Here is a 24260-nt window from a genome sequence, read left to right on the forward strand (position 1 = left end):
GTGATGACCACCATTCGTGTCAGACTTGGAGAAACAGCAAGGAAGCCATTTGTCTTTTTCTAGACAAAACAGATTGTGATAGTGTGAAAGCAAGTCCCATTCACATGTTAGGCGACCCTGACAGGGATTTGAACGCAGAACCGCTGCACCACAGCCTGCGATGCTACCAACTGAGAAAGCCAGACGGCGAACATGCATGATATTGTATCGGTAGTGATGACAACACGTGCTGGACATGAAGAAATAGCAAGGAAGCCATTTGTTTTTAGACAAAACAGATTGTGAAAGATAGTCTCAGGAACATGTTTTGAACCCCGACCCCCTGCACCATAGTCTGCAGTGCTACCAGTTGAGTTAGCCAGCTGGCAATCAGACATGATATTACATCGGAGGTGATGACCACCATACGTGCCGGACCTGGCGAAACAGCAAGGAAGCCATTTGTCTTTTTCTTTTTCGGTGTTTGTATTGGTGGTGATGACGGCGATAGATGGAGCAATACCAAGGAAGTAGTCAGGAAGCCATTTGGTGTGTTTGTTTCTCGACAAAACAGCCAACAATCACCAGTTGTTTTGAAGCCAGTCTGCTTAAACTGTTCACGAGTAGCGTGACCACCTGAACTCCACCACTGAGACATGATGAGAGCGCCATGGTGGTTCGTGCTGGACCTGGAGAAATATCATCCAATACATTGTCACCAACACACCTAGTACCAGTAACAAACTTAGTAACTAGCTTCCATCGACGAGGGTTCGGCCAACTCCAAACATTTAGCGTGAAGAGTGTAGTACACACATTACATACAGTATGTACAGTACATAGTATGTACATATTGACTGAGTATTTGCATTGACAAGAATGTAAATGACATCAAGTATTGAAGGGCCTAAATGTGACCATGTCAGGGTGGTCCGTGCACGCTGAATTCTTCATGCATATTTTTAAACTGGCACAGAATGTGAAAAAGCTCAAACACAAGAACAGCATTTTGACTGAACTCCTTTATGACTTCAATGTTTATTTTGCCATGGAATTTTAACATTTCTTTTTCAGTGGTTGTGATGATTGGTTTTGTCGCATTACACAATGAACCTTCAAGCCGTACGTGGTTAGTTATGTTTGTGTGTGTCTGCCTGGGTATCTCTGCTGATAGCACCACGAGGTCGTGGCGAAAGGAAACAGGAGTTCAAATACTGCTCAGAGCAAGGAGTCACATCCAACTACAGTATTTCAATGGACATAAGCTTTTAATGCTCTAGCTTTATTCATTTTACCCGCTAGGTGGTGCTGCTGCACCGTATCCTCTCATCTCCTTTCATCACTCAAACCTCAGCAGAGGAGGCGGGCTATGCAGCAAGGCCTCCAAGGTGGGCCCAGGGGTTAAAGGTCAGCTGCTCTTCTTGAGAGATCCCCCCCCCCCCCAGCTCCAAGATACTAAAGTAAGAGAAATACACAATATACTTCAACTTTTGATGTCCTATTTTCAGCCTGATTGTCATAGGAGTTACATGGTAGATGTTCTTTAATTACATTGTTCAATACTGGGATATTTCCCCTAAATATTTACTTTAATGAAGTGAAGGTCGATATGGAATTTATTCACATTTTTTAATTCGTGAATATTATTTACAAATGCATGTTGTTTTAGCTTTGTGCAGGGCACAGATTGTAAACATCATCAGGTCATCAAGCTAATGATGCTTCTTTTTCTGCATGGCAAGCATCAGTTCTGACATAAAGTCTCCTCCTCCTCCATGCAGTGAAGGTGTAGTCCTCTTTGGTGGAGGAGGAGGTACCTTCTTCACTGACCCAGAAGGCCTCAGTGGTGCTCTCGGCGGAGCGGTGGATGTTGTTGGAGGGGGTGGTGGAGGTGGCGGCAGTGCTCCTGTGAGTGGAGGGGGCGGTGGTGGTAAAAAGCCAGCATCTGGTGGCGGAGGAAGTGGCAGTGAGTTGATGGGTGGGGGAGGAGGTGGGAGAGTGCTGATAGGAGGGGGGGGAGGTGGCAGAGTATTAATTGGCAGAGGAGGCGATGGCAGTGGGCCAAAGCCAGGAGCTGGAGGAGGTGGGGGGAGGAAATCTGGTGGATCTTCTGAGTTGTTGGTGATGGGCGGAGGAGGAGGGAAGTTGGTGGGCAGATGTCGCGGCTGGGGGATGGGCTTGGAGGAAGTCATGGGAGGAGGAGGCGGCGGCGGCGGCGGCGGTGGTGGTGGTGAAGGGAAGCCTACATTTGCAGGAGGAGGAGGTGGTGCCGGCGTAGGTAGAGTGTTGTCCTGTGAAGGTCAGGTGACATGAAGGCATTTTAGTGAACTGAGTTTTGCATGTGCATGAAAGGTATAAATGCATGCAACCTTAGAAATGGATTGATGTTTGACAGCATGGCCGTTGGCCACCTGGCTGGGTGATGCACCTGTCAGAAGGAACCAAAGAGTTAGTGTCCACACGAAAACAGATACTCAAAAAATCAATGTGTGTGGTAGCTGGGGCCCACTTGGTGCGGATGGACTGGAGCTTGATGGAACGCTGCAGTTGGCCCACACAGAACCCATTGCCACCTTCCTCTCTGCAGCTTTGTAGTTGTCATACAAAGAGGCACCGTACTGGAAAGAACAGTGAGGCAAATCTCTCTTTAATCCATCACGCATCACCATGATGATCTTTGCATTGATAATACCTTTGCGATGCGTATTCCAGCCACCCAGAGGTTCATGGTCCAAGCGTCGTCACAACACAGGTACTTGATGTACTGAGAGTCCTTCTGGATCTGAGGATGCTGAGGAGACACACTTGCTCAACGTGCTTGTCTAGGTTGTGTTTATAAAGTACATGTGATATTAAAGGGATAGATACGATTTTTGACACAATGTTGTATGACTTACCCCCCACGTGGTCCCCTAAGTCCAGTTCTGGTCGGATTACGGTGATGAACGCAGTTCCAGGTAGTTTCCCGAGGTAGGACTTTTGGCTTCTCAAAACATTATCTAGCATTATATTTGTCTCCCGCCGTATCCCTGTCCATTTTTGTGTATGTGACAAAAGCGCTTGCATCTTCTTCCGCTGCTGAACACCCAACGTAAACAAGATGGCCACGGTGCTCCGTTGCAGAAGACGATGCGAGCGCCTTCGTCACATACACAAGAATGGACAGGCGAGTAGGCGTTTTTGTGACGCAAATGTATTGCTCTTTTGAACGCATCCTGTTCTGAGAAGCCAAACTCCTTCCTTGTGTAACCCCAGCGACTACCTGGAACTATGTTCTTCGTCACCGAAATTCGACCAGAACTGGACTAAGGGGACCAAGTGGGGGGTGAGTTGCTGTTGAAATCATTCAACTTAATGCAAAAAAAATCCCAAACTATCCCTTTAACACAACAAGCAACCACAAGGGGGCAGTGTGGCCCATAAGTCAAAGGAACAGAAAGGGCATTTTCATGCTCCAGCTATGTCATTTTTTCAGGGATGGTTAAATATTGAAGCCAACATGTTTTCCCATCAAAGACATCAATTGGTTAAAATAGCAACATCGCCTACAAAGAAAGCTTCCATTTAAGACTCACCAACTTGTCAACACATTTTATATTTCCATTCTTCTCCTTTCCGTTTTAGTCAGCATTCCACCCCCCGCCATCTTAAATGAATGGCGTAGAACAATATTAACAAGTTCATCACTTTTCACTTCCGCCACCCTTCAGAGGAAATGCACTCTCTCAACAGGAAGTGTCACCTTTCACTTCTTCAAATTGTACTCTTCTTTTAACATACTTCACCACCTACACTCCCATCCAAAGGTTTGGGAACACCTGCTACAATATGACCTTTAAGACATGATGTATCCAGTCTACACATGCATAGCATGTATGTTTCGACTAAGTATATATGTGATGTACACGTATATGCTGTGTGTGCACACGCACACAAAGGAAGAACTGGACTTACTTTGAGTACAAAGCAGAAGTCTGTGGGTGCTTTATATTTGGCCTTGAAGTCTTTGCCGTAGTAGACGTTGACGTTGTCAAACTGCACAAAGCAGACCAGGTCACGTGATGACTGAAAGAAAATGAAAGTTTAGTGATACCGTGTGGTACACTTATTTTGTGTTGAACAAAAATCTAACTAACCTTTGTCTTGCCTTTAGGTACGTAATAAATGCCAGAGGCTCTCAGCTGGAAGAGGCGCTGCTTCCACGACTTCTTGCCGTCCTCCTTGAGGTGAAGCACCCCCTCCAGGTCCGGCACGATGATGGACGTTCCGCAGAAGTTCTCCTGTGCGGATATACTAGTTTAAAACGGGGGCGATCACAATGGTGGTAGCCCACTTTGATGTTAGGTGTAACTTCGGAATCACCTGGACCAAGATCGCCTTGTCTTTGTCTTTCATGTCTTTCACCGTCCTTTTGTCCTTCTTCCACAAGTAGAACGTCTGCAGCAGTAAAACAAAAGTTTTGGCTTTCTATGTTAAGGTTCATCGGACAGGTTGTACGAAATTAATCTTAAATTGTTATTGGATTAAAAATAAATCCACAGAATCACCTAAAAGAGTGGAAATGTTAGAAATGGAGTGACAAACATGGCAAACTGTTTGATGTTTTAGTGTCTTCAAGGAGGGCACCAAAGACGTTCCATCATTGACAAAAAAAAAGCCAAGATGGAGACGTTTGATTACGCAAGAGACAAATCAAACCAGATCACCTCTGGACTGGACTCACCTGGGGGTTTTTGAAGACCTCGTACTTCTCTTCCCGCTCTTGAAAGAGGATTTGGTTCTCGCTGTCCCTCGTCCACGCCAAGAGAGGCTCCACCAGGTTTTCATGGTCCTCAAATGTGCGTTCTAGCAGAAGAAGAAAATTTTTTTGACAAAAAAAATGATCCAAATAGGCTAAGTTAATAGGTCATGCCCCTGCCTGGTGCCAAACCACCACAAGGACAATCTTTTTTTAACATCTCTCCCCCAAAGATTTTCACTCCACAGGAAGTACAATGTTGCAGGCTGTTCACCAACCACAGCTCCTCTCTTGTGACCACCACCAGGGGTCCCACTCACAAGAGACAAATTTGCCACATTTAAAATTTACAGCTAAAGAAGCCTTTGGGATTAAAAGTGAAACTTCTTCAACAAAAAAAGAGTCCATTGCCTCATTCAACCTTTGTGGATACGTAGTGTACAAATTTACCAAAGTATTCCAAAGGTCTGTTCCACAAGACCTGAACCAATGTGGGAAGGTCTCCAAAAAGTAAAAACTCCCATGTTAGCAGAAAGGACTTTTAAACAGCACTAAATCTCCCAAATATCCATTAAGGACCTCCACCACTACCTCCCCTCACACACACTTTGCACCGCAGACGTCCATCACGCCACCGTGCACATTTGACTTCACTTTAGCAATTAGAGGTTAGCAGCACATGCTGGCATGGGATAAATTGCTAACAGGGTTGCAGTCTTTATCGGGCCATATTAGGATGATTAAACATGGACGCTATGGGGAGGAGGAACACAGGCCTTTGAAGCGCACATGGCGGCGTGCATGGGGAACACATGGCCAGCGTGGCTTTGAAGGTTAAGCTAGCGGGGGTGTTAACTCTGTGTTGATGGAGATTTAATGTCAGACATCTTTACCTCCCTGTACTTCACTCTTAAGAAAGTCTCCAGGATTCAAACCACCACCAGGAGGCGCTAAAGTTTTTGTTCCGTTTTGGTTTTCATTTTTGTAACAGATTATTGACTAAAACAGGGGGTCCATTGTATCAACGTTACACATCTTACATTATATTAACAGCTGTTTTTTTTTTTTGTTTTTTTTTTTACAATTATTAGTTAAAGCTAAAAGCCCTGCAACAACAAAAAGAAAGGACTCACTGCGCCCCCTAAGTTTGAAAAAAATATTTCACTGAAATAGTCTGTTTTCTTCTAAGGCATATTTTTATCTTTGCTTAGCAGACTGTTAAATTCTGTTTATTGTTATTTTTGGAATTACAAAAACAATCTTTAAGGTCTAATTCACCAATTTGCAAACAGGTAATAGCGACACTAAAGTTGTAATATTATGAGACAAAACAAAACAACGAAGTTGCAAAGTTTGGAAAATTAGGTTGGGAACAAAGTCAAATATCATGGGAATGAAGACATAACATAACAAATGTGAATGTTGAAATATTTGATGAAAAAATGGAAAAACAAGCAAAAAATAAAAGTGAAATTTAAGGAAAAAGGGTCATACTAACAATACGCTTTTTTTTACCATATCACAAAGCTGAGGCGCAGGCTGTTTTTTTTTTGTTTGTTTATATATATATATATACATATACAGTATATATATATACATATACATATATATATATATATACAGTATATATATATATATATATACACATATACATATATATACATATATATACATATACATATATATACATATATATATATATATATATATATATATATATATATATATATATATATATATATATATATATATAACTTACCGTATCTGCATAGGTTGTGTTGCATAGGTTGTGAATGTAAAGTCCTGCAGTGTTCTCCGCTGTTAATAAAGCGATTAAAGTGCATCGGCGACGTGAGTCTCTCCTTCCCCAAAACAAGCAGCATTACAGTATTGACCAGTGCACACCAGGAAATAAACGGTGTCATTTCTTCCAGGCATTGGCTGGACAGCTATGTAATGGGGCTTGTTTAACCTTTGCCTCGTGGGCAAGCAGGAAGGAGAGACGATGTTGAGAGATGTGTGTGTGTTCTGAGCTGCTGTCTGGTGGCCGCGTTCAATAAATAAAGTTGGCAGAAGCAACAGGAGAAGTTTCCTTCTTTGCTTCGGAGCTGAATAACACTGACAAGTTAACAGACTAGTAGCGTATTAGTGTCAAATACAGAAGATGAGGACTTTGATGGATTTGTGGATGAGGATTGATGAAAAATAACGTGAGTACATTCTAAAATACTTCAATTAAGTACAACCAAACTCAGTTTTGCTCCCGCTGCCGCATGCATGCTAGCGTATGTTTTTTTTTTATTGTAGCGTCACTGGGAGCACGTCCTGTTCCCAGCCTAATTTGCGGTAATGTTTTGATGCAAATGCTCTTAAAGTTACATGTTTGACCAGGAAATGGCAAGCTCAAAAGAAGACGGCTTTTTTATGTGGAACAACTGACAGTTTGTGTGGATCTTGTGAAAATGATTGTGACTGAGATAGGACTCAGTAATTAAAGTCTACACACGACGGCTTCATTGATTGAAAAATGAAACTTTTTCATGCATGAAGCTTCTACTTGAGTTGGTAATTTGGCCGCTATATGCAGTCAGATATTGACCAAGGGAGACAAAATGGGTGGCTGCTGGCTGCGTTGGACAGGTGACTGCAATACACAGGGTCTATAACATGTAAATTTGCTGCGGGGGATTTTTCTGTGGCTGCTATAGGCAGGTGGCCGTTCTATAAAGGTGGCCGCTAAGAAAGGTTTGACTGTATATATTTAACTTGTTAACATATCTACATAGGTTGTTTTTTTTTTACATACATATATATATAACTTGTTAGGATATCTACATAGTTTGTTTTTTTTTTTACATACATATATATAACTTACCATATCTACATAGGTTGTTTTTTTAACATACATATACACGTATATATCACTTGTTAACATATCTACATAGGTTGTTTTTTTTTTTTTTTTACATACATATATATAACTTACCATATCTACATAGGTTGTTTTTTTACATACATATATATAACTTACCATATCTACATAGGTTGTTTTTTTTACATACATATATATAACTTACCATATCTACATAGGTTGTTTTTTTAACATACATATATATAAAACTTGCCATATCTACATAGGTTGTTTTTTGTACATACATATATATAACTTGTTAACTCTTTCCTAATCATCACATTGTTAGGGGAAGTGCTAAAACAGATGGCAACAGTAAATTTAGCACAGACGTGTGGTACGGTGGGAGGATTGAGATCATACGGCGTCTTTCTCTTTCCGCATGACAGGGAAGGATGACTGGCGGACGTCTGCTTAGCCAAATGAAACACACGTGTGGTGTGAGTGTTCTCGTAGAGAGACAGCAATGCGGCCAACACAGACTCTACTGCTTGTCTGCTGTGCTGTCTTTTACTGCTAGAAAATCTCACCAAGTTGCAGCTCGGGGTTGGTCTCACACAGGCTCCAGTCCACGTTACAGTCACAGTGTGTCTTCTCAAAGAGGTTGTCCAGAACCTCGCGGACGCTCTGCCTCTCGTCCACCATCAGCGTCTTGGAGCTGCCGTCATTCATGCGCACCTTCACTACCAGCTGTGGCAGAAAAGACACTTTTTTTGGTACTTTTTCTTTGAATGTTTTGACGATTTCAACAGAAGCTGTCGACTTACCTTTTTCACTTTAGCTTCTTTGAGCTTCTCAAGAGCGAGCTTGATTTTATCTGCCTTTATCTGGGCCTCGATTTCCTCCTGAGGACAGCACACATCAAAGAAGTCATCAGGCACTTGTGTTAAAAGTCCCCTATGACACAAAGGTGACTTTTTAATGATGTTCTAACACTAATATGTCCACCTATGAGCACCAAAGATGACAAAAAACATCTCCCTCACTTGTTTGCTCCACTCAAATTCCTGCACCAGGCTTCGCCACACATATGAAAATGAAGCCCAGAGCCTGTCAGTCTGCTACAGATGTGCAAGTCTGAAATTTAGCACCATAGCTTTGTGTTGCTACCATTTGTGTCCTCCTGTTCCACTCCTTAATGTTCCATTGTTGTATGTGATAAACACTATGGCACCTATGAGATGGACGGGTGTACCGTATATGTAAACGTGGATAAAGCGAGGAGCTCTTCGGTGTGATGAGGTCAGCACCCTGCTAAAGCAATAAGCCTCCATCTGGCTTTTCTTCTTCAAAACTGCCACCTTCTCCACCTCCTCTATCCCAGCCTCCTGATACACTGCATGAGTGTGATCCCTTCCAGACCACTGCACACCAATGAGCTTACCCTCCCGAAAAAGCAGAAATGAATACGCTGCTGTTTTTGTTGCAACCCTTTTTCTGTCTGATTGCATTCTCCGAAAGACTCACCACCAACCTGTTGTGACATCACTTCCTCCTATGGCTTCAGGAGTTCTGCTGTTTTGAGTTTTAACAGCACGTAAAAATGCACTTAGATGTCTCCTCCAGTTACTGGTCAAGTTTCAGGTCTTTATTAAAGCTGCTGAAGTAGTTTTGAGAGAAGACTCCTTTGTCATCTGACTCACCATAGAAGGTTTAGCAGACTGCGGAGGCGGTAAAGGTGAGCTGGTGGAGGAGGTTGGCGTGCTGACGTTGCTGCTCCTGGAACTGACGGAGGACGGCGGGCGGGCGCTCGGCTCCCGAGGCGCGGGCTCCGGCGGGGGCGGCGACGGCGCCTTCAGACCCTGGATTTCTGCTGCCAGTTTCTCCTCGGTGGCACTGAGGTCGGCCACCAGGTCGGCCATCAGGGCATCCAAGTCGTTGTCCTCCAGCTCATTGAGGGACTCTAGTTTGGGGGAAAGAGCAAGTGTAAAACAGTTTGGTATGACAAACACTCCATGAAGCTATGAAGACAAAAGAGGGAACACTTAAAGTCAAGTGCGTGTGACGTTGTTTTATCATCACTGCTGTTTGTTTTACAGCCTGTGACAGCCAGAGGCGGACGCTGAGTAATTAGGCCGAGCGCACAGATTTCAATCTTTGTTGGAACTCCTGCTTTGAACAAGTGCCAAACAAGTCTGCTCTGAGCTGAGCCACAAATACAAGTACAGTCTATTTGTCTCTGTAAGGTACAAGCTACACTCATGTACCTCATGGGGATAATTACTGGCCTTCACGCTTTGAAAGCTGTTTTATTACAGTGTATTTTCTCAAGGGCCAATACAATGGAAGTGGATACGCTTTACAGTGGTGATTCTTAATCTTGCACTCTTATTTGGAAGGACATTTTTTTATGCAGCAGCAGGTCAGCTTTTTGGCACTACCTCAAATTCATACTGCATGGTCTTTTCATTAATTATAAGATATTTGAGTTGAAAAATAAAAAAATGGGTGATTTTGGGTTCTGCAGCCAAACCAGTTGAGAACCACTACCTTAAGAGCAGTCAGTGTACAGCTTGTACAGCAGTATAGGTTTAGATAGCTGGAAGTACAAGTCAGTACCAGGATAATTGTGTGGTGGTGGTAGGGTTGCACGAGTGCTGCCAGCACTGGGGGAGCTGCGGTTCACTGAGAGGAAAGATGAACTCCAACATGTACTGCGACATAGTGAAGCAGAAGCGGGGCCGCAGTTTTGCATCATGACCAAGACACACCTCCAAGTGCTCCAGCAAGTGCCTTGCTGAGGAGGAAAAGTCTCCAGACTTGAACCCAATTGAGCCCCTGTGGGACATTCTCAATCGTATAGAAAATGGAGGAGTGCAAGGTGTCTAACATCCCAATGTTTCCCAAAGGACTGCAATCAGGCGTTCTGTCAATCCTTTCTGTGTCCTGGTAGGCTGAGGTTTCCTGTCTTGAGTCAAATTAAGCCGCAGTCTCCACTCCAGGTGGTGTCCTTTTGTCAGTTCCTTTAGGTTTCAGCATTGGCAGGGGATGACATCATCAAATGTGCGTTGTCGTTTACGCACCAAAATGTATTTGTGTATAAGAAAGTGATGTCATCATGAAGGAGTGCCTAAGAAGAATGCTACATAACAGTGGTGCTCACGATAAATATAAACACAGAGGACAACATTTGGACATGTTCAGTGTGAGATGTACTGAGATATTTAGACAGAAATAGCTCTGTGTTGACTCTATACTGCTATACAAGCTGCACAAGGACTACTCTAATACTGACAGCCATTTCTATTGTCACGTAAGAAGATATTTTATTCCTGCTGAAATGTGTAGTTGAGGGGTGTCCCAACTATTTCCACTGAGGGCCGCATACTGAAAAAATCAAAAGATGCGGCGGCCGCTTTTCCTCTTTTTTTTTTTTTTTAAATCAACCCAAACAGATATAAAATATATTTATTCATTTTTATCAGTGATATTATTTTGAACTTCTTGAATTTCTCCCTTCATTAGTGTTTGAGTGTTTTTTTTATTTTACAAATACGTCAACATTCTAATTTTTTCCCCTCATACTAATATGACTTATTCTCTTAATATTTTGACTTTATTATAACAACATTATAGCATTTACCCAACCTAATTTTCCTAAAATTTCAACTTAATTCTTTGTTTGGTTTGTTTCTTATATTACAACTTTATGCTGTTTTTTTCTGTTAATATAATGACTTTACTCCCTTAATATTTTGTCTTTATTCTTGTAATATTACTGCTTTTTTCCCCATTTTTGCTGTTGTTTTTTACATTTTATTGTTTAATCATATTTTTAGAATGTGCCGAGGGCCGTAAATGGCCCCCGGGCCGCACTTTGGACACCCCTGGTGTAGTTTGACTCATAACAAATCGGGCATCACCATTAAGGTCCGTGAAGCCGATGGAGAGGTTGACCTCCTGGTTAGCGTTGGGGAGGGGGGCAGGCGGCGCTACTTCTTGTTCAAGACTCTGCAAGGAGAGGAGAAGAGAGTGTTTACAAGAAGTGTGTGTGTGTGTTAATCAGCAACACATTGCAAGTGGGCTGAAATGTAGAAGTGCTGCCAGAGCAGGCTTCCATGTGTTTCCATGTAGTGCACTTAGCAGGGCTCCTGTGTGCCGTGTTGAATGAATGAAGGCAGGCAGGCAGGGCCTCCTCTGAGATGGAGATGATTTCAAGTGGACATCAAAGTCCTCCGCGGGACTTTTCAACTTTGGAACCCGAGGGGGGAAAAAATCTTACCTGGAGCTACCATTGGACCCCCACCGGCCCTGTGTTTTTTTTTTATGCTGCCACTGTGTTGCATGTTTTGAATAAAATGTCAATATACGTGTTGACCTCACCTGAGTCAGGAGGTCCATCTCCCCCAGCAGGTCGCTGAACATGGCGTCAATGTCATCCATCTGTTTAAAGACACACAAAAATTACACAAACTGTGGCGTATATACAGTATATAATATACAATAGACAGTGCATTGTGTAGGTTAATGTGGCTGCTGGGATGGGGTCGTGTGGAATGCGTGGATTGAGGAGATCAAATGCATGATCTCAGACATGTTAAACACACACGACACTATTGCTGCTACTAAAGCCGCGCAAACGATTCATTTTATAACCTGCAGGCTTGTATTTCGTCACCACCTCACTCGTCTTCTGTGTGCAGGCTTGCTTTGTCTTGCTGAACTAAAGAGAGCAAGTCGAGTGCAGTAGAAAGTTTGAGGGCTGGCTTGCAGGTCTCCATTCTGACTGTGACGAATCACCTTCGCTCTACGGCCCACTTCAAAGACGCAAAACACAAAAAAACATCATGTATTCACCGGTTAGTGGGATTGATGTTTTTTTTATTTCATCTTAAAATTCTCAACTTGACAAACTTCTTCTGTTTACAGTTGTTAACTTCTTTTACACTTAAGAACATTAAAATTCTACTTTCAAAAAGTTAATAAACAGTTTGACCTTGGAATGAATTCTTCTTTCATTTCCATGACGTCCCCCAAATGTGAGGTTCACTTTTTTTAATTGCACAAATCAATTTGTGCATTTAAAAAAATTTGAAATGCCACAAATAGATTTGGCGCAACCTGTTCACCCTCCCTCGTAGGACTGTCTGTGAATGTAGCTTGTCGTGACAACTCCATACAGTAGATGGCATTGTAACTCTGCTTAACACACCTCATGCACACTGGTCTGCCGGAGAATAAGAAGATGTAGCAGGAGGGATTACTGTTGCCAACTCAGCGACTTTGCCGCTATATTTAGCGAGTATGAAAAGTAGCATGAAATTGCGCTTCTCAACAAGCAGTGGGTCCCTCACCCCATCCAAAAGCACTAGCAGGTGGCTCCATCTTGCTTATGACATAAAAAAACCCCACAAAGAAGCAAAATAAATTGTATTTATACATCTATACATAGTTGTATGGATTTTCCTGTTTTTTACTCTCTTGTCTATAAAAACTAGGGATGTCCGATATTGGCTTTTTTGACGACAACCGATATATCGATCTTGTCCAACTCTTAATTTCCGATACATCGCATATCTCCTGTTGTGGAAGGACTGCACTTATTACCCTGTTATATATGTATGTATTATTACTACTACTACTACAGTACTACAAATTTGACGTAATCCGTTCCGTATTTATTTTTTCTTATTCGATTTTCTTAACTCGTCTTGCCTTTGTTTTATTTTGTGATTAAGTACATCAAAGACATTTTTGCAGAGCTGCCGGACATGTGAATTTCTCTTGGAGATGATTTAATTAACTATCTATCTATCTATCTATCTATCTAAACATATCTGTTGTGGAGCCAATGGATACAGCACCAGCAATTAGCTTCTTGACATGGCTGTAAACACTGTACAACTCGCGTAAGCAAACATCTGACAAATACTTGCGATTGGGCATGGCAAAGCGTGGCCGAGGCCACCATTTCCGCATTTAAAAAAAAATTCCCGCTACCAACCTCATCATTAGCGGTGTTTTGACAACCCACCACATCCTGCTACCCTGAACACGATTCAGCAAAGCATCAGCTGGAGTGTATGCACGCACAGCTTTACACACTTCTACAAACTTTACACACTTAGGGGGGAAAAAAACAATACTGATATTGACCGATGTTACATTTTTATGCCAATATTGGTGGGCCGACATCCCTAATAAAACATATGGGCTAATTATGCTAATTACACACTCCACTGCCCCAGCTGTAACTCACTTTGGGAAACACTGAAGACAATTTCCCCATAAGACATACTGGACTTTTTTTTTTTAAATTGGTTCCAGGATCTAACCTTCACTAAGCAGTCCAAACCAAAAAGTCCTACTTCAACACTTCATAAATAAGATGGATATGCTATGCTGACAATGCATTTTTCCCCACAAAAGTGCTCCATTTTCCCACAAAAAGGACATCATTTTAAAGCAATACAAAGTCAGTCAAAATGATCTCAGTCTTACAGTCTTCTACTTTTTGTACAAAATTTTAAATTCTCAGGAGAACACGTTCCTCATACACATCGCATAGTGTGTGTTTTGTGTTGCTGTCAGGCCCCTCCACACCACCATTTTCACACCAACGCTTCTTTTCCTCTTGAGAGGAAGTGGTAGCTTCTTCTATTCCATTTGCAATGTTGTCATTGGAAAGGAAATGACATCAGCAGCAGCCTGTTTAAAAGCTTCTGCCGTCATGTGGAGTGGTGTTTAACGTGTGAGCCGACACCCGACACGGTGATAGAGGTTGACCTGATAAAACAGAAGAGGAAAGCTAAAATGACAGCCAATCATGCTAATGTTTTTTTCTCCCTGTAATCAGGTTAAACAGATGCTCATGTATGGAAGGCAACAATACTAAGTTTGACTGTGCCTTTAAAAGCGTCCCAACACAACTTTCACTTCTGATCCGATTCCAATATTGCAGTCTTGAATATCGTCTGATACTGATATCGATCCAATATCAGCACAGCTCATACTTTTATTACTCGTCTAGTAGCATGGCTTGATTGGAATAGTCATCAGCAACTGTAAATTACTTCGTGATGCATGTGGTGTACAGTATAGTTTTATCCACAATTGGCATAATGTAGCGAGGCTCCACGTGTTCAGTGAAGCATTTAAACCCAACAGTCACCACCGACAGACGACGTTACAGACGATGACGTTTTGCTGTCCCGTGGAAGTTTCTCACACTTGGTAAATGTGTCAAACATTTCAGGAAGCCGTGATGTTCTTCAAATGTGCGATGAGATTAAACCTCCCTGGTTCAGTGCTACCACGGGAAACTTGTTCATGACAAGTGTTGCACTCAGCTGCAACATCTTTTTCGGAATTTAACAAAAAAAAAAACGCTCCTAGTCCTTGCTAGCTAGCACATGCTGCTGTTGTGATCACGTGGGTTCTGCATGGTGAGCAGAAGGGCTGCTCCCAGATAGAAACACTGGCGCAGAGTCTGGAACGGTCTGCTTTTGTGGAGTGCCGATATCACAACGTTTTACACGCAGATATAATCTTGTTTTTTTGGCTGATATCGGATCGGGCCACCCCACTTAAAAGTAAAATGTACGCATGTAGAACACAGTTTTCAGGACCACAAACGCCACCATCATGCATACTGTACTGAACTTTACAGCAACCGCCCGCCTGATTATGCCAAGATTGTAGCTTTTATACAATACATTAATACAATAAGGACGACGTCATGATAACAGAAGTCCATTTATATAATCCACATGTGAAACTCTTCAGGCATGAAAATGGAAAGCAGGCAGCTCCTCCCTATAGCAAAAATCCATACCGAAGCCAACTTTGTAGCATAGCATTACATAGCACAAGGAGCCACTCCACTACACAGCTTTACTGTACATCAGGGGTGTCCAAAGCGTGGCCTGTGGGCCATTTTCATCCAACAGCCTTGGCATATTGTACAAATAAAATACATTAATCATTAATGAGATGTATTATCAGCTATTACACTAATGTGCATTGTCACATGTACGTAATACAAAGCTGAAATCAGCATATTGCCCTACATTGGATTGGTTTTTAGCGCCGTTAATGTAGTTTGGCACCCATGCCGTACATTGATTGAAACCACCTAAAATACATTTGCACATGGCTCGTCTCATAGTAAACATATTTTTCTACCTCAGAAGCAACGTATACCGAGTGTAATGTACATGTGATTCGACCTCCTGAACAAAATGTACAACAGAGACAGGCCCGCTTATTGGGTCATAAAGCAGCTTGGAATGAGAGCAGAGTCCACACACACACACACACACACACACACACACACAATAATGCCTTATCATTGTACACCAACCTTACAAAACTTTCTCACTGGCATCAAATGAAAGTTAAAAGCACAAAGAGGATGAGCGTTAACACTCACCTTTTCAAATGTGTGTGTATAATAAGATAGATGTGTATGTATCCGCCAATTGTCAAGAAAAAGGCGTCCTGGACATGAGTTCCAGTGAAAAACAATATCGATATCCAGCAGAAAGTTGAGCCGTTATAGAGCTTTTTGGGTGTGTTGTTGAGCGCTACATCTGCTTCTTTCTTTTGACAGCCTCTTCCTGCTTAATGCGGAAGTTCAGGTCCAGACCTGCCGCTCGCATTCCTGATTACGACTTTCACAATGCGTCTTGCCCGGGCAGCCCCTGGGGCCTGCCAACACACCCCCTACAGAGTCCAACCACCTTCAACTCGCCTCAACTGTGAGGAGACGTGAGTTGAAATGAACGTGAGCAATGGCAGCGTTGCTGTTAATCATTCACCTCTGTGGAACTTTGATTTACAGCACACACACAGGACGTGCCAGTGCTGAATGCCCACACCATCTTATTGTACTACACTGGTAAATAACGTGTGGAACTGCCCGTGATGCTTGTGCATAAAATCTTTATGGACGTTGAGGGGGACCAAAAGGGAGTAAAACTCACGAAGAACAAAACAAATATGAAATACAAATTCACTTTCTTCATTCACCTATTTTTGTGTTTTTTAAGTGCTTCACAAGTGTCCAATAACGCCAGAAAGAGTCACCTGATTTGTGCCAAATGTCATCCCTCGCTACATGGCGGTTCGAATAGCGCGACCTCACTATATCGCTTTAAAAAAATAAAATAAAATAAAATAAATGGTTGACTATGGCCTATTATTAGTTGAAAAATATTGAAAGGTGCATCCCATTACGTGCGTTATATTTAATTGAAAGTAATGTGTGCCACTTGGTCAATAAATCAACGAAAAGCAGTTAATTTGCATGTCCTGCAATTATTTTCAGGATGGCAAATCTTGGGTTTATCGTGCATTTATCGTTACAAACTGCCCAGGTTATCGTGATGTTGATTTGAGGTCATGTCGCCCAGCCCTACCATATATCACATCACGTTAAAGAGTGGGACGGGAGGACGTAAATGTTAGCAACACTAGCATAGCTACGTGAGCTACAGTGCTAACATTACGCTCACACTCGCTAGGTGAGCCTATTCACTGAAGAAAAACAACGTGCTCAAACAACGCCCACGTCTGTAGCTGACTCACAAATAGTTTACAGATCTTTATTTTAAGGCGTGTAGCGAAGCCTTTTTTTTTTTTTAATCCCGTGCTGTCAACTTGAGAGGGCCAACAAATCACTTTTAACACCACTTTACACGTCAAACGTCCGACAAAATACAAAGGAAAATATCTCCACCTGCACACGACTGAGATCTGATCCAAGAGTGTCACCAATTGTGATGTGGATGGATGGTCACATCACAATTGTAGTAAACCACAAATCTACATGGGAAACGGAGCGTAACCTGCACAGTCAAGTCGGCATGCTTCTGGTTTGTGGCCCTGCCCCCACTTCAAGCCAGACCACCCTGTGTCTCAGTGTTGGTGAAATGCTGTCGCCAAGCATCACCCAGAGAGTCTGCAAAAGGCCTTTCGGGTCTTGTGATGAATGAAGCAGACAGCGGAGGTGCAGGCGTGTGTCCCGACCACCATCATTTCCTCCATTAGCTGACCGCCAACACCTCGTACAACATTTCTCCACTGAGCCTGGCATATATGGACGACAAAGAGGGTGGTCCGCACAGCACGAGCTCCTTATTCCTCATTGTAGAGTTATAAGGAGGTCAGGAAGGCTTTCAAAGAAGCCAAGCAGGCTGCAGAAGCCCACATGGTGATCATGGCTGTGAGGTTGCATACTTTAGGACCATTAGTCATGTAAGCACACCTGGAAACAGCCTCTTAGTCTTTTTACGGGGGCTTTGCTGCTTTCAAAGAAAACGCAAAGTCGATAATGACAAAAGCAGCAGGGAGCGTGCAAGACAATACGGCGTCTGTCAAAGTGTCGCCGTCATGATGGGAAACGTGAGGACGCTGAACTAAGTGGGCGAAGACGAAGCAGAAAGATGAACAACATTTCTGCATTTTTGGACTTTTTCTAATCCGAAAACTTTGAAATCTCGTGTAGGGGTGCAAAACAAATATGCAGAGAGTAATTTCTGACCTCCCCCAAACATGGTTCCACAAACGCAGACAAAGTAGAGCGGGTGCAAGCTTTGCATTCCAGCCTTGTGCCACAGTTGGACGAGTTGTTGGCTGTGTCCACACAAGAGGACTCGCTCGTGTTGACAAGACCAGCACAACACCACCGTCTCCAAGGTTGAGGACCAGCAGCTGTCTCAACATGCAGACTTCACTAAACACAAAAAGGGGAGGAAAAAAAACGTTAAAAATGCGCAATTAAAAAGGGGCACAAGGTCACAGGAAAGTAAACAATGGGCAAAATGGAAAGACATCAAATTGTCACTCAACATATATTTTTTTTTAACGAATAGTGGGCTTATTTTGAAAACCATTCCCCATAGTCAGACTTTTAATCCATTGTATTGTCAGGCTAACAAGCTCTATTTATTTTTTATCAAACTAATTATCAAATTAGATTTGATTAAGCTATTTGGCCAAGTTAGCTTAGCACGCTATTGACCCCATACCTCATAAAACAGAATGAGTTATCTATATTTGATAGGTAGTTAGCTTATTAAGCTAATCAGCCTACTCTAATCATTATGATTTATCAGGAATGTTTGCAAGAGCTCATTAGCCTACTGCGCTAAATAGCAATATCTACTATACTTAGCTTAGCAAGTTATCTACCAGAAATGCCCAACAAAACAGCATTGTCTGTATTTATTTGATAAGTAGTTTATCACGCTAATTCGCATGTCTAGCTATATATCATTATCAAATAGTTAGCCAATAGCATCTATCCTATTCATTGCAGGCCACCTACCTGATATACCACACCCCACAGAACAGCTTTGCTAGCTAGATAGTTTATTAAGCCAATTAGCCTACTGTAGCAATCACCGACTTGGCTAAGCAAACCTGATTTACCCTACACTCCATCTAGAATTGCAAGTTCATGAAGTTAATTAGCCAATCTATAATTGAACTATCTTGTCAGGCTCGTCGGTGCCACAAGCTAGTTTCATTGTTTGTTTATCGGTATAACCTAATCAAGTTAGTTTAGCGATTTAACCCCGAAAAACTGCGTCCTGCCCATCTTTGACTTTAGTATTAGCTAGCTAGCCTATCTAACTATGTGGTGTATAGAGAGGGGCTGCTAGTGCACGAAGGGTTAACGCGTGGCTGTGGAAACCTGATGCTAATGAAGTTCCTGGAATGCCATCATCACATCCTGACATGGTGGAGTGGGAGCCAGACTCCTCAGTGTGGGTCTGTCGTGCACGCAGGCGGCAGTGATGCGAGATTCTCTGCACTTCTTCACCGAGGAAAACAAATTCTGCAACAGAAGGTCAACTTTAGCAAAGCATTTTGCGACGTGGAGGCTTTTACTTTTTTTCCTTTACTTTTTTTCTGTATTGTTGTGTTGCAGGCGTTGTTGCAAGTGATGCAAGATGTTGTCATCAGCGGTGTTGTTGCTCCTGCTCGCGTCAGTGCACGCTGACATCTGCAGGGGGAAGACCTGCTCCCAGACTGGAGACCCGAGACCGTGCACCGGCGAGCACTGCCCCGGAAGCAGGTCGTCCAGACCGGTGCGGCACTCTCATTATGCCACCACCGCGGTGGTCCGTCCTGCAGCATGCACCGACGAGGACTGCGTGAGATCTCCTGAATCCACGAACCACACGCGGGATTGCAAAGGCTTTGAGTGCAGGCTTCCACTCAGGATCAGACCCAGGGTCCGAGCGAGGGCGTGCGTGGGAGAGAGCTGCGTGGACGGGGCTGCTTCAGAGGACAGCTCGCCGTCTGGAGCTGAGCAGCTCCTTCCGGTGCATCTGGCCGACAGAGCCGCGCAGTTTCTGGGAGACTTCCCCGAGTTTGGATATCCGTCGCCGGAAGTTGGTGGCGCGCCTTTGGGGGTCCAGCTCACCTGTGACGTCAAACCAGGTCAGCTCTAGATAACATTTATGCATGTTATTAATTAAATATGAATATGATTGTAGCTTTTTCTTTCAGTTTTTACTTCCTGTAGTTAGAATGTGTCCCAATACTTTTGTATTGTACTATTTGCCCACCAGGTGAAAATGAGGTCCCCTCAGAGGACGCCCTCATCCTCCACCTCCAGCTGGCTAAAGGTCAGGAGAAGCTGGTGGAGGCCTTGCGGGCCCAGCAGGTAGTCATCCGCGACCTGCAGCACAAGCTCGCCGACCAGCAGGAGGCGCTCCTCTCCCAGCAGCGCCACATCCTGGAGCAGCAGGGGCGCATGTATGAGCAGATGGATGCAGTGAAGGCCCAGTACGGCCTCCTGCTGGACACCGTCAAGCAGGTGTCCTTCCGGGGCCTGCAGGGGGAGCTGCAGAGCTACTTTGAGAGCCACTTGGCGGGCCTCCAGAGCCAGGCCCGCAGCCACCTGCAGAACGCCGTGCACAAAGCGGACGCCAAGGTGATGGACGTCGTGGGAGAGGCGCATATCCCTCAACCGCTTATCGGCTGTCCCTCAGCCTGCGGGGCGGATCACTTCTGTGATTTTCAGCGAGATCCTCCGCAGTGTGAGAAGTGCACCATGTGTCCTCCTGGCTTCTTCCTCATTTCATCGTGCTCTCCTACTGCAGACACCATGTGCCAGGTAGGTTAGAGAACCCAACATGAGTCCACAAGCAGTCCTGAAAGCGTCCCTCTACCCTACAGGACCGAGATGAATGTCTGGGGTTACCAAACATCTGCGGCGAGCGAGTCAAGTGTCTCAACACACCAGGTTTGTGCTAGCAGTTACCAGGAAGTGTCGTTTTTAAGAAGATGACATGTATTCTTCCTGCAGGAGGCTTCCGTTGTTTGGGAGTGTCAGCGAGAGAAGCGGAGAAGGGTTTCTGCGGCCACAACTACTTCTACAACCAGGAGCTTCAGGAGTGCCAAGCCTGCTCGGATTGCGATGGACACGCTGTCGTCGTTCCCTGCATGGCTGTGGCCGACTCAGTTTGTGCCTCGCCCTCAGAGGGCCGTCTCTCCCAGTCCTGGAGCGCCACCGTGGTGGTTCCCTCGGCCAGGAAGTCCAGAGGCCACGTCTTTCCCGGGCTGCAACTGAGCGTGCGAAGCAAGGAGAGCAGTGATCTTCTGTCCAGCGATGGTGGACAGGTGACGTTCCTGCAGCACGGCCTGCTGTGGCTGGATCTCAACTTGGCCATAAAGCACAGCTGCAGGAACTTCCTCCAGGTAGGTTTGAGGTTCAATTCCAGCCAGGAAGAGGAGGGTCAGGACCTGAGTGGCGTACGCATCGAGCAGCCAGAAGGGAAGTACATCCAGGGAGCGAGCGTGAGTGCCGGGCTGGAGGTGGAGCCCAATGACACGGTGAGTGTCCTCCTGAGGAGTCCCAATCAACACTGCAATCAGAGCAAGGACCTCCACGTCTACGACGTGACTACACCTACTTTTAGCTTACTCTGGTTGTCACATGACACCGGCGCCGTCGCCATGAGCGCCGACATGTCCCTCCTGGCTCACTACCAGGCCAACTACCGCCCGACATTCCGCATAACATCAGTCTCTGACCCCTACATGGTCGGATTGACACACGACAGCCGAGGCGTGCGCTTCACGGAGAGCGGTGTGGTCAAGTTTGTCCTCCAGCAGGCGCTCTACTCCATGGGACACACCTGCATTCGAGAGGGCTTCTTCCTGATTGCCTACGCAAGCCGCAACGGCACGGGCCAGGAGGCCGCGCAGGCCTTCAAGACTGGCGTCAACTACAGGGACACGTCCATCACACTCTCTGGCACAGTGGCGGTGAGCGGCGGCGACACACTCAGCTTTGAGATCACATCACCGTCGCAGTGCAGCATCCGCTACTTTGGCGACAGCACCGGGATCAGCATGCTCAGCCTCGTCTGGATTCCTTCAGCGGTCTCGTCCGCTCTCACCGCCACCGTTGCCAAGGCGGGCCAGCCTCTCGGAGCCGTCCGGAACAAGCCGCTCACCTTCCAGCAGGTCTCTCCGGATTCCCCACAGGTCCGCTTGGCTCGCTCCGGTGAGGCGAAGAAGAACTTTGTGTTCCTGGAGCGGGGCACGGCCAACGTCGCCCTCAACCTGCGGCTCATCCACTCGTGCAACATTGTGAAAGTGACTCTGCAGCGAAGCGGCAGTTCGGGTGGTCCTGTGGCTCAGCAGGTTTCCGGACACATGCCGGAGGGGAGCGAGTGGGCCAGCGTGGGCTTGAGGGCCTCGTTCCAGGTGGAGAATGGCACCGCCGTCTATGTCACTCTGGACTGCATCCGCGGACGTATCAACCAGATTTCACATGATGGCGGAACCAATATTTCCATCCTTTGGGTCGCTGCGTGATGCCTTCAAGACAGCTTCTTTTTTTGCACAATTAGTGTTTCAAATCTATTTTTGTTCATATTTTACTGTGAAAGTACTGCTTTTAGTACTTCAGCTGGTTGAGCAGTGACCAAATTTGTATCTTGTGTGTGTTTGAATGTACATTTTGTACTTATGTATTTTAAATGTACATCCTTTAATATCATCAGTACTGTATTTGTATGCTAGCTATACTGCTTTTATATTTATTTACCAAACAATGCTTTTTTATCCGTCAAAGCACAGTCAGCGTGTACTGTATGTGTTCAGTCTGTGTAAAGAGAAAATAAAAGATTCTATTTTTCACAAAGAAAGGCGGCTGTGGCGGTCATGCATTGGCAACGCATCGTCTTCACGGTGACCTCGCCCCTCATTATCTATTTTCTGAGAGGAAAAACAAGACATTACTCATCCAGATTCAAACATATTGAACCAATTTGAACTTTAAAAAAAAATTGTGCAGTCTATCAGCCGAGCCTGTGAGTCTAGAAGAAGGGCAAAGGCTGACGGGTTAAGGAGGAAACAATTGAAGGTTTCTGTCACTAGCCCAATTGAAAACAGCTGGTCCAGATGTGAGACGTCAGACGGGGACGGGGCAGATTTAAATTTTTTTTTAAAAAGAACAGGAAGGACAAAAAGTGTGCCGACATGTCTTATTGGAAACTTTCTTTAGTCCGCAGCTGTTTTCGTTCCGAGTAGCGACAACACAGCTAAATCTTGCTAACGACATCCATCTCTTCCTGCGGAACTCTATTCTTTTTTGGGGAGGTAGTTACCTCATGACGTCAACTTAGCTTTTTTTGGTGTGTACACTTAGGTTCACGCAAACAATCAAGATGGCAGACAGGAGGCTGTGAAGGCAGTGACACCACATAGTCGTCTTAGCGACCTATCTTGCATTAGTGTCACGTTAAAAGACGCGTCAGTCATCGTGATTTTTCTGCTCCGGCTTAACCAGAAACGGGTGTTTCTTGCAAGAACTGAAGCCTTGGTACGCATTTGGACCACCCTTTGATCGCAAAAACCTCCACATTGAAACGGCAAGGGGATTTATGGACTGTCAGGTGGATTTTTCCTGCTATTTACTTTATCCCATTCAGCTAACACAACCCAAAACCTCTTTTAAAAGTTTAACATGGTTTTTTTTTCAATTTGGTATTGTGTTTCTACACAAACTATAAACGTGAGCAGTGAATGTTGAGTATAAAGTAAAAAATGTACAACTAAATGTTAAAGTACTATCATCAAATGTAACAAAGTATAAAATTTTACGGCAATCACCTTTTTGGGGTGGGGGGTCACAACACTCTTGAGCCGGCTTTAGCGTTTTAGAACAAACATCCTGCGAGCTGTCGGCTTGGCCCATAATTCTCAGCAGGTCTGTTGAATCCTCTCGTAAAAATAACAATTATAGCCTTTAAACTTTGACACCGTTCTAACTGTAAACTTGTATGTATGTATGTATGTATGTGTGTGGACAGATGATAAATGCCGCACAACTTAGGGGGACAAGAAAGACAAGGATGTGCTAGGGTGAAACTCTACACTAATGAAGGAGGACAGCAAGGTGAACACACACAGACACGCGCAAACATCTGGACCGATTTAGACTCTGTAGACTCTGTAGTCGGAACCTTCTGGCCGTTAGGTCAAAAGTCTTGGCTAAAGCAGCCACCAAGACTCTGACACATGTCGACTCGCTCGTAAATCAAGTGAGAAAAGGCAACTTTGACTGACTTTATGGGGAAAGTGGTACAACCACAAATGTAAAAAGGCAAACTATAACATCAGTGATTTATTGCTAGTCTTCTTTTGACCCTCAGAGGCCGCCATACC

At 44.3% G+C, this 24260-nt stretch overlaps 2 protein-coding genes across 4 annotated transcripts; one reads left to right on the plus strand and one right to left on the minus strand.

Moving 5' to 3' along the window:
* Positions 1-732: 732 nt before the first annotated feature.
* apbb1ip (amyloid beta (A4) precursor protein-binding, family B, member 1 interacting protein) lies at positions 733-19756 on the minus strand. Of its 3 annotated transcripts, XM_054766185.1 has the most exons (16): positions 19478-19756; positions 19267-19410; positions 18112-18303; positions 11952-12011; positions 11492-11579; positions 9272-9531; positions 8396-8473; positions 8159-8318; positions 4703-4824; positions 4342-4416; positions 4116-4259; positions 3934-4044; positions 2672-2770; positions 2489-2597; positions 2349-2407; positions 733-2270 (listed from the first exon to the last, which is right to left on the minus strand). In XM_054766185.1, the coding sequence occupies exons 4-16, from the start codon at positions 12009-12011 to the stop codon at positions 1692-1694; spliced, it is 1944 nt and encodes a 647-aa protein (XP_054622160.1). In that variant the 5' UTR covers positions 18112-18303; positions 19267-19410; positions 19478-19756; the 3' UTR covers positions 733-1691. The 3 variants fall into 3 exon arrangements, with proteins under 3 accessions (XP_054622160.1, XP_054622161.1, XP_054622158.1); XM_054766186.1 differs by lacking the exons at positions 19267-19410; positions 19478-19756 and adding an exon at positions 18898-19203; XM_054766183.1 differs by lacking the exons at positions 18112-18303; positions 19267-19410; positions 19478-19756 and adding an exon at positions 16000-16327 and having other exon boundaries at positions 736-2270.
* nell3 (NELL (neural EGFL like) family member 3) lies at positions 19145-22690 on the plus strand. The gene is made up of 5 exons (XM_054766182.1): positions 19145-19422; positions 19504-20018; positions 20150-20697; positions 20760-20826; positions 20890-22690. Exons 2-5 carry the CDS (start codon positions 19526-19528, stop codon positions 22404-22406), a joined length of 2625 nt encoding a protein of 874 aa, XP_054622157.1. The 5' UTR covers positions 19145-19422; positions 19504-19525; the 3' UTR covers positions 22407-22690.
* The last annotated feature ends 1570 nt before the right edge of the window (positions 22691-24260 follow it).

The sequence above is a fragment of the Dunckerocampus dactyliophorus genome, chromosome 21 (genome assembly GCF_027744805.1).
Source record: "Dunckerocampus dactyliophorus isolate RoL2022-P2 chromosome 21, RoL_Ddac_1.1, whole genome shotgun sequence".
Lineage (NCBI taxonomy): Eukaryota > Metazoa > Chordata > Actinopteri > Syngnathiformes > Syngnathidae > Dunckerocampus > Dunckerocampus dactyliophorus.

Coding starts and splice junctions, on each gene's coding strand:
- apbb1ip (XM_054766185.1), bottom strand. CDS start 12,011: ATGGATGACATTGACGCCATGTTCAGCGACCTGCTGGGGGAGATGGAC. Junction 11,580..11,951: donor AGATGGACCTCCTGACTCAG/GTGAGGTCAACA, acceptor CTCTCCTTGCAG/AGTCTTGAACAAGAAGTAGC. Junction 2,271..2,348: donor AACATCAATCCATTTCTAAG/GTTGCATGCATT, acceptor TGACCTTCACAG/GACAACACTCTACCTACGCC.
- nell3 (XM_054766182.1), top strand. CDS start 19,526: ATGTTGTCATCAGCGGTGTTGTTGCTCCTGCTCGCGTCAGTGCACGCT. Junction 20,019..20,149: donor CACCTGTGACGTCAAACCAG/GTCAGCTCTAGA, acceptor TTTGCCCACCAG/GTGAAAATGAGGTCCCCTCA. Junction 20,698..20,759: donor CTGCAGACACCATGTGCCAG/GTAGGTTAGAGA, acceptor TCTACCCTACAG/GACCGAGATGAATGTCTGGG.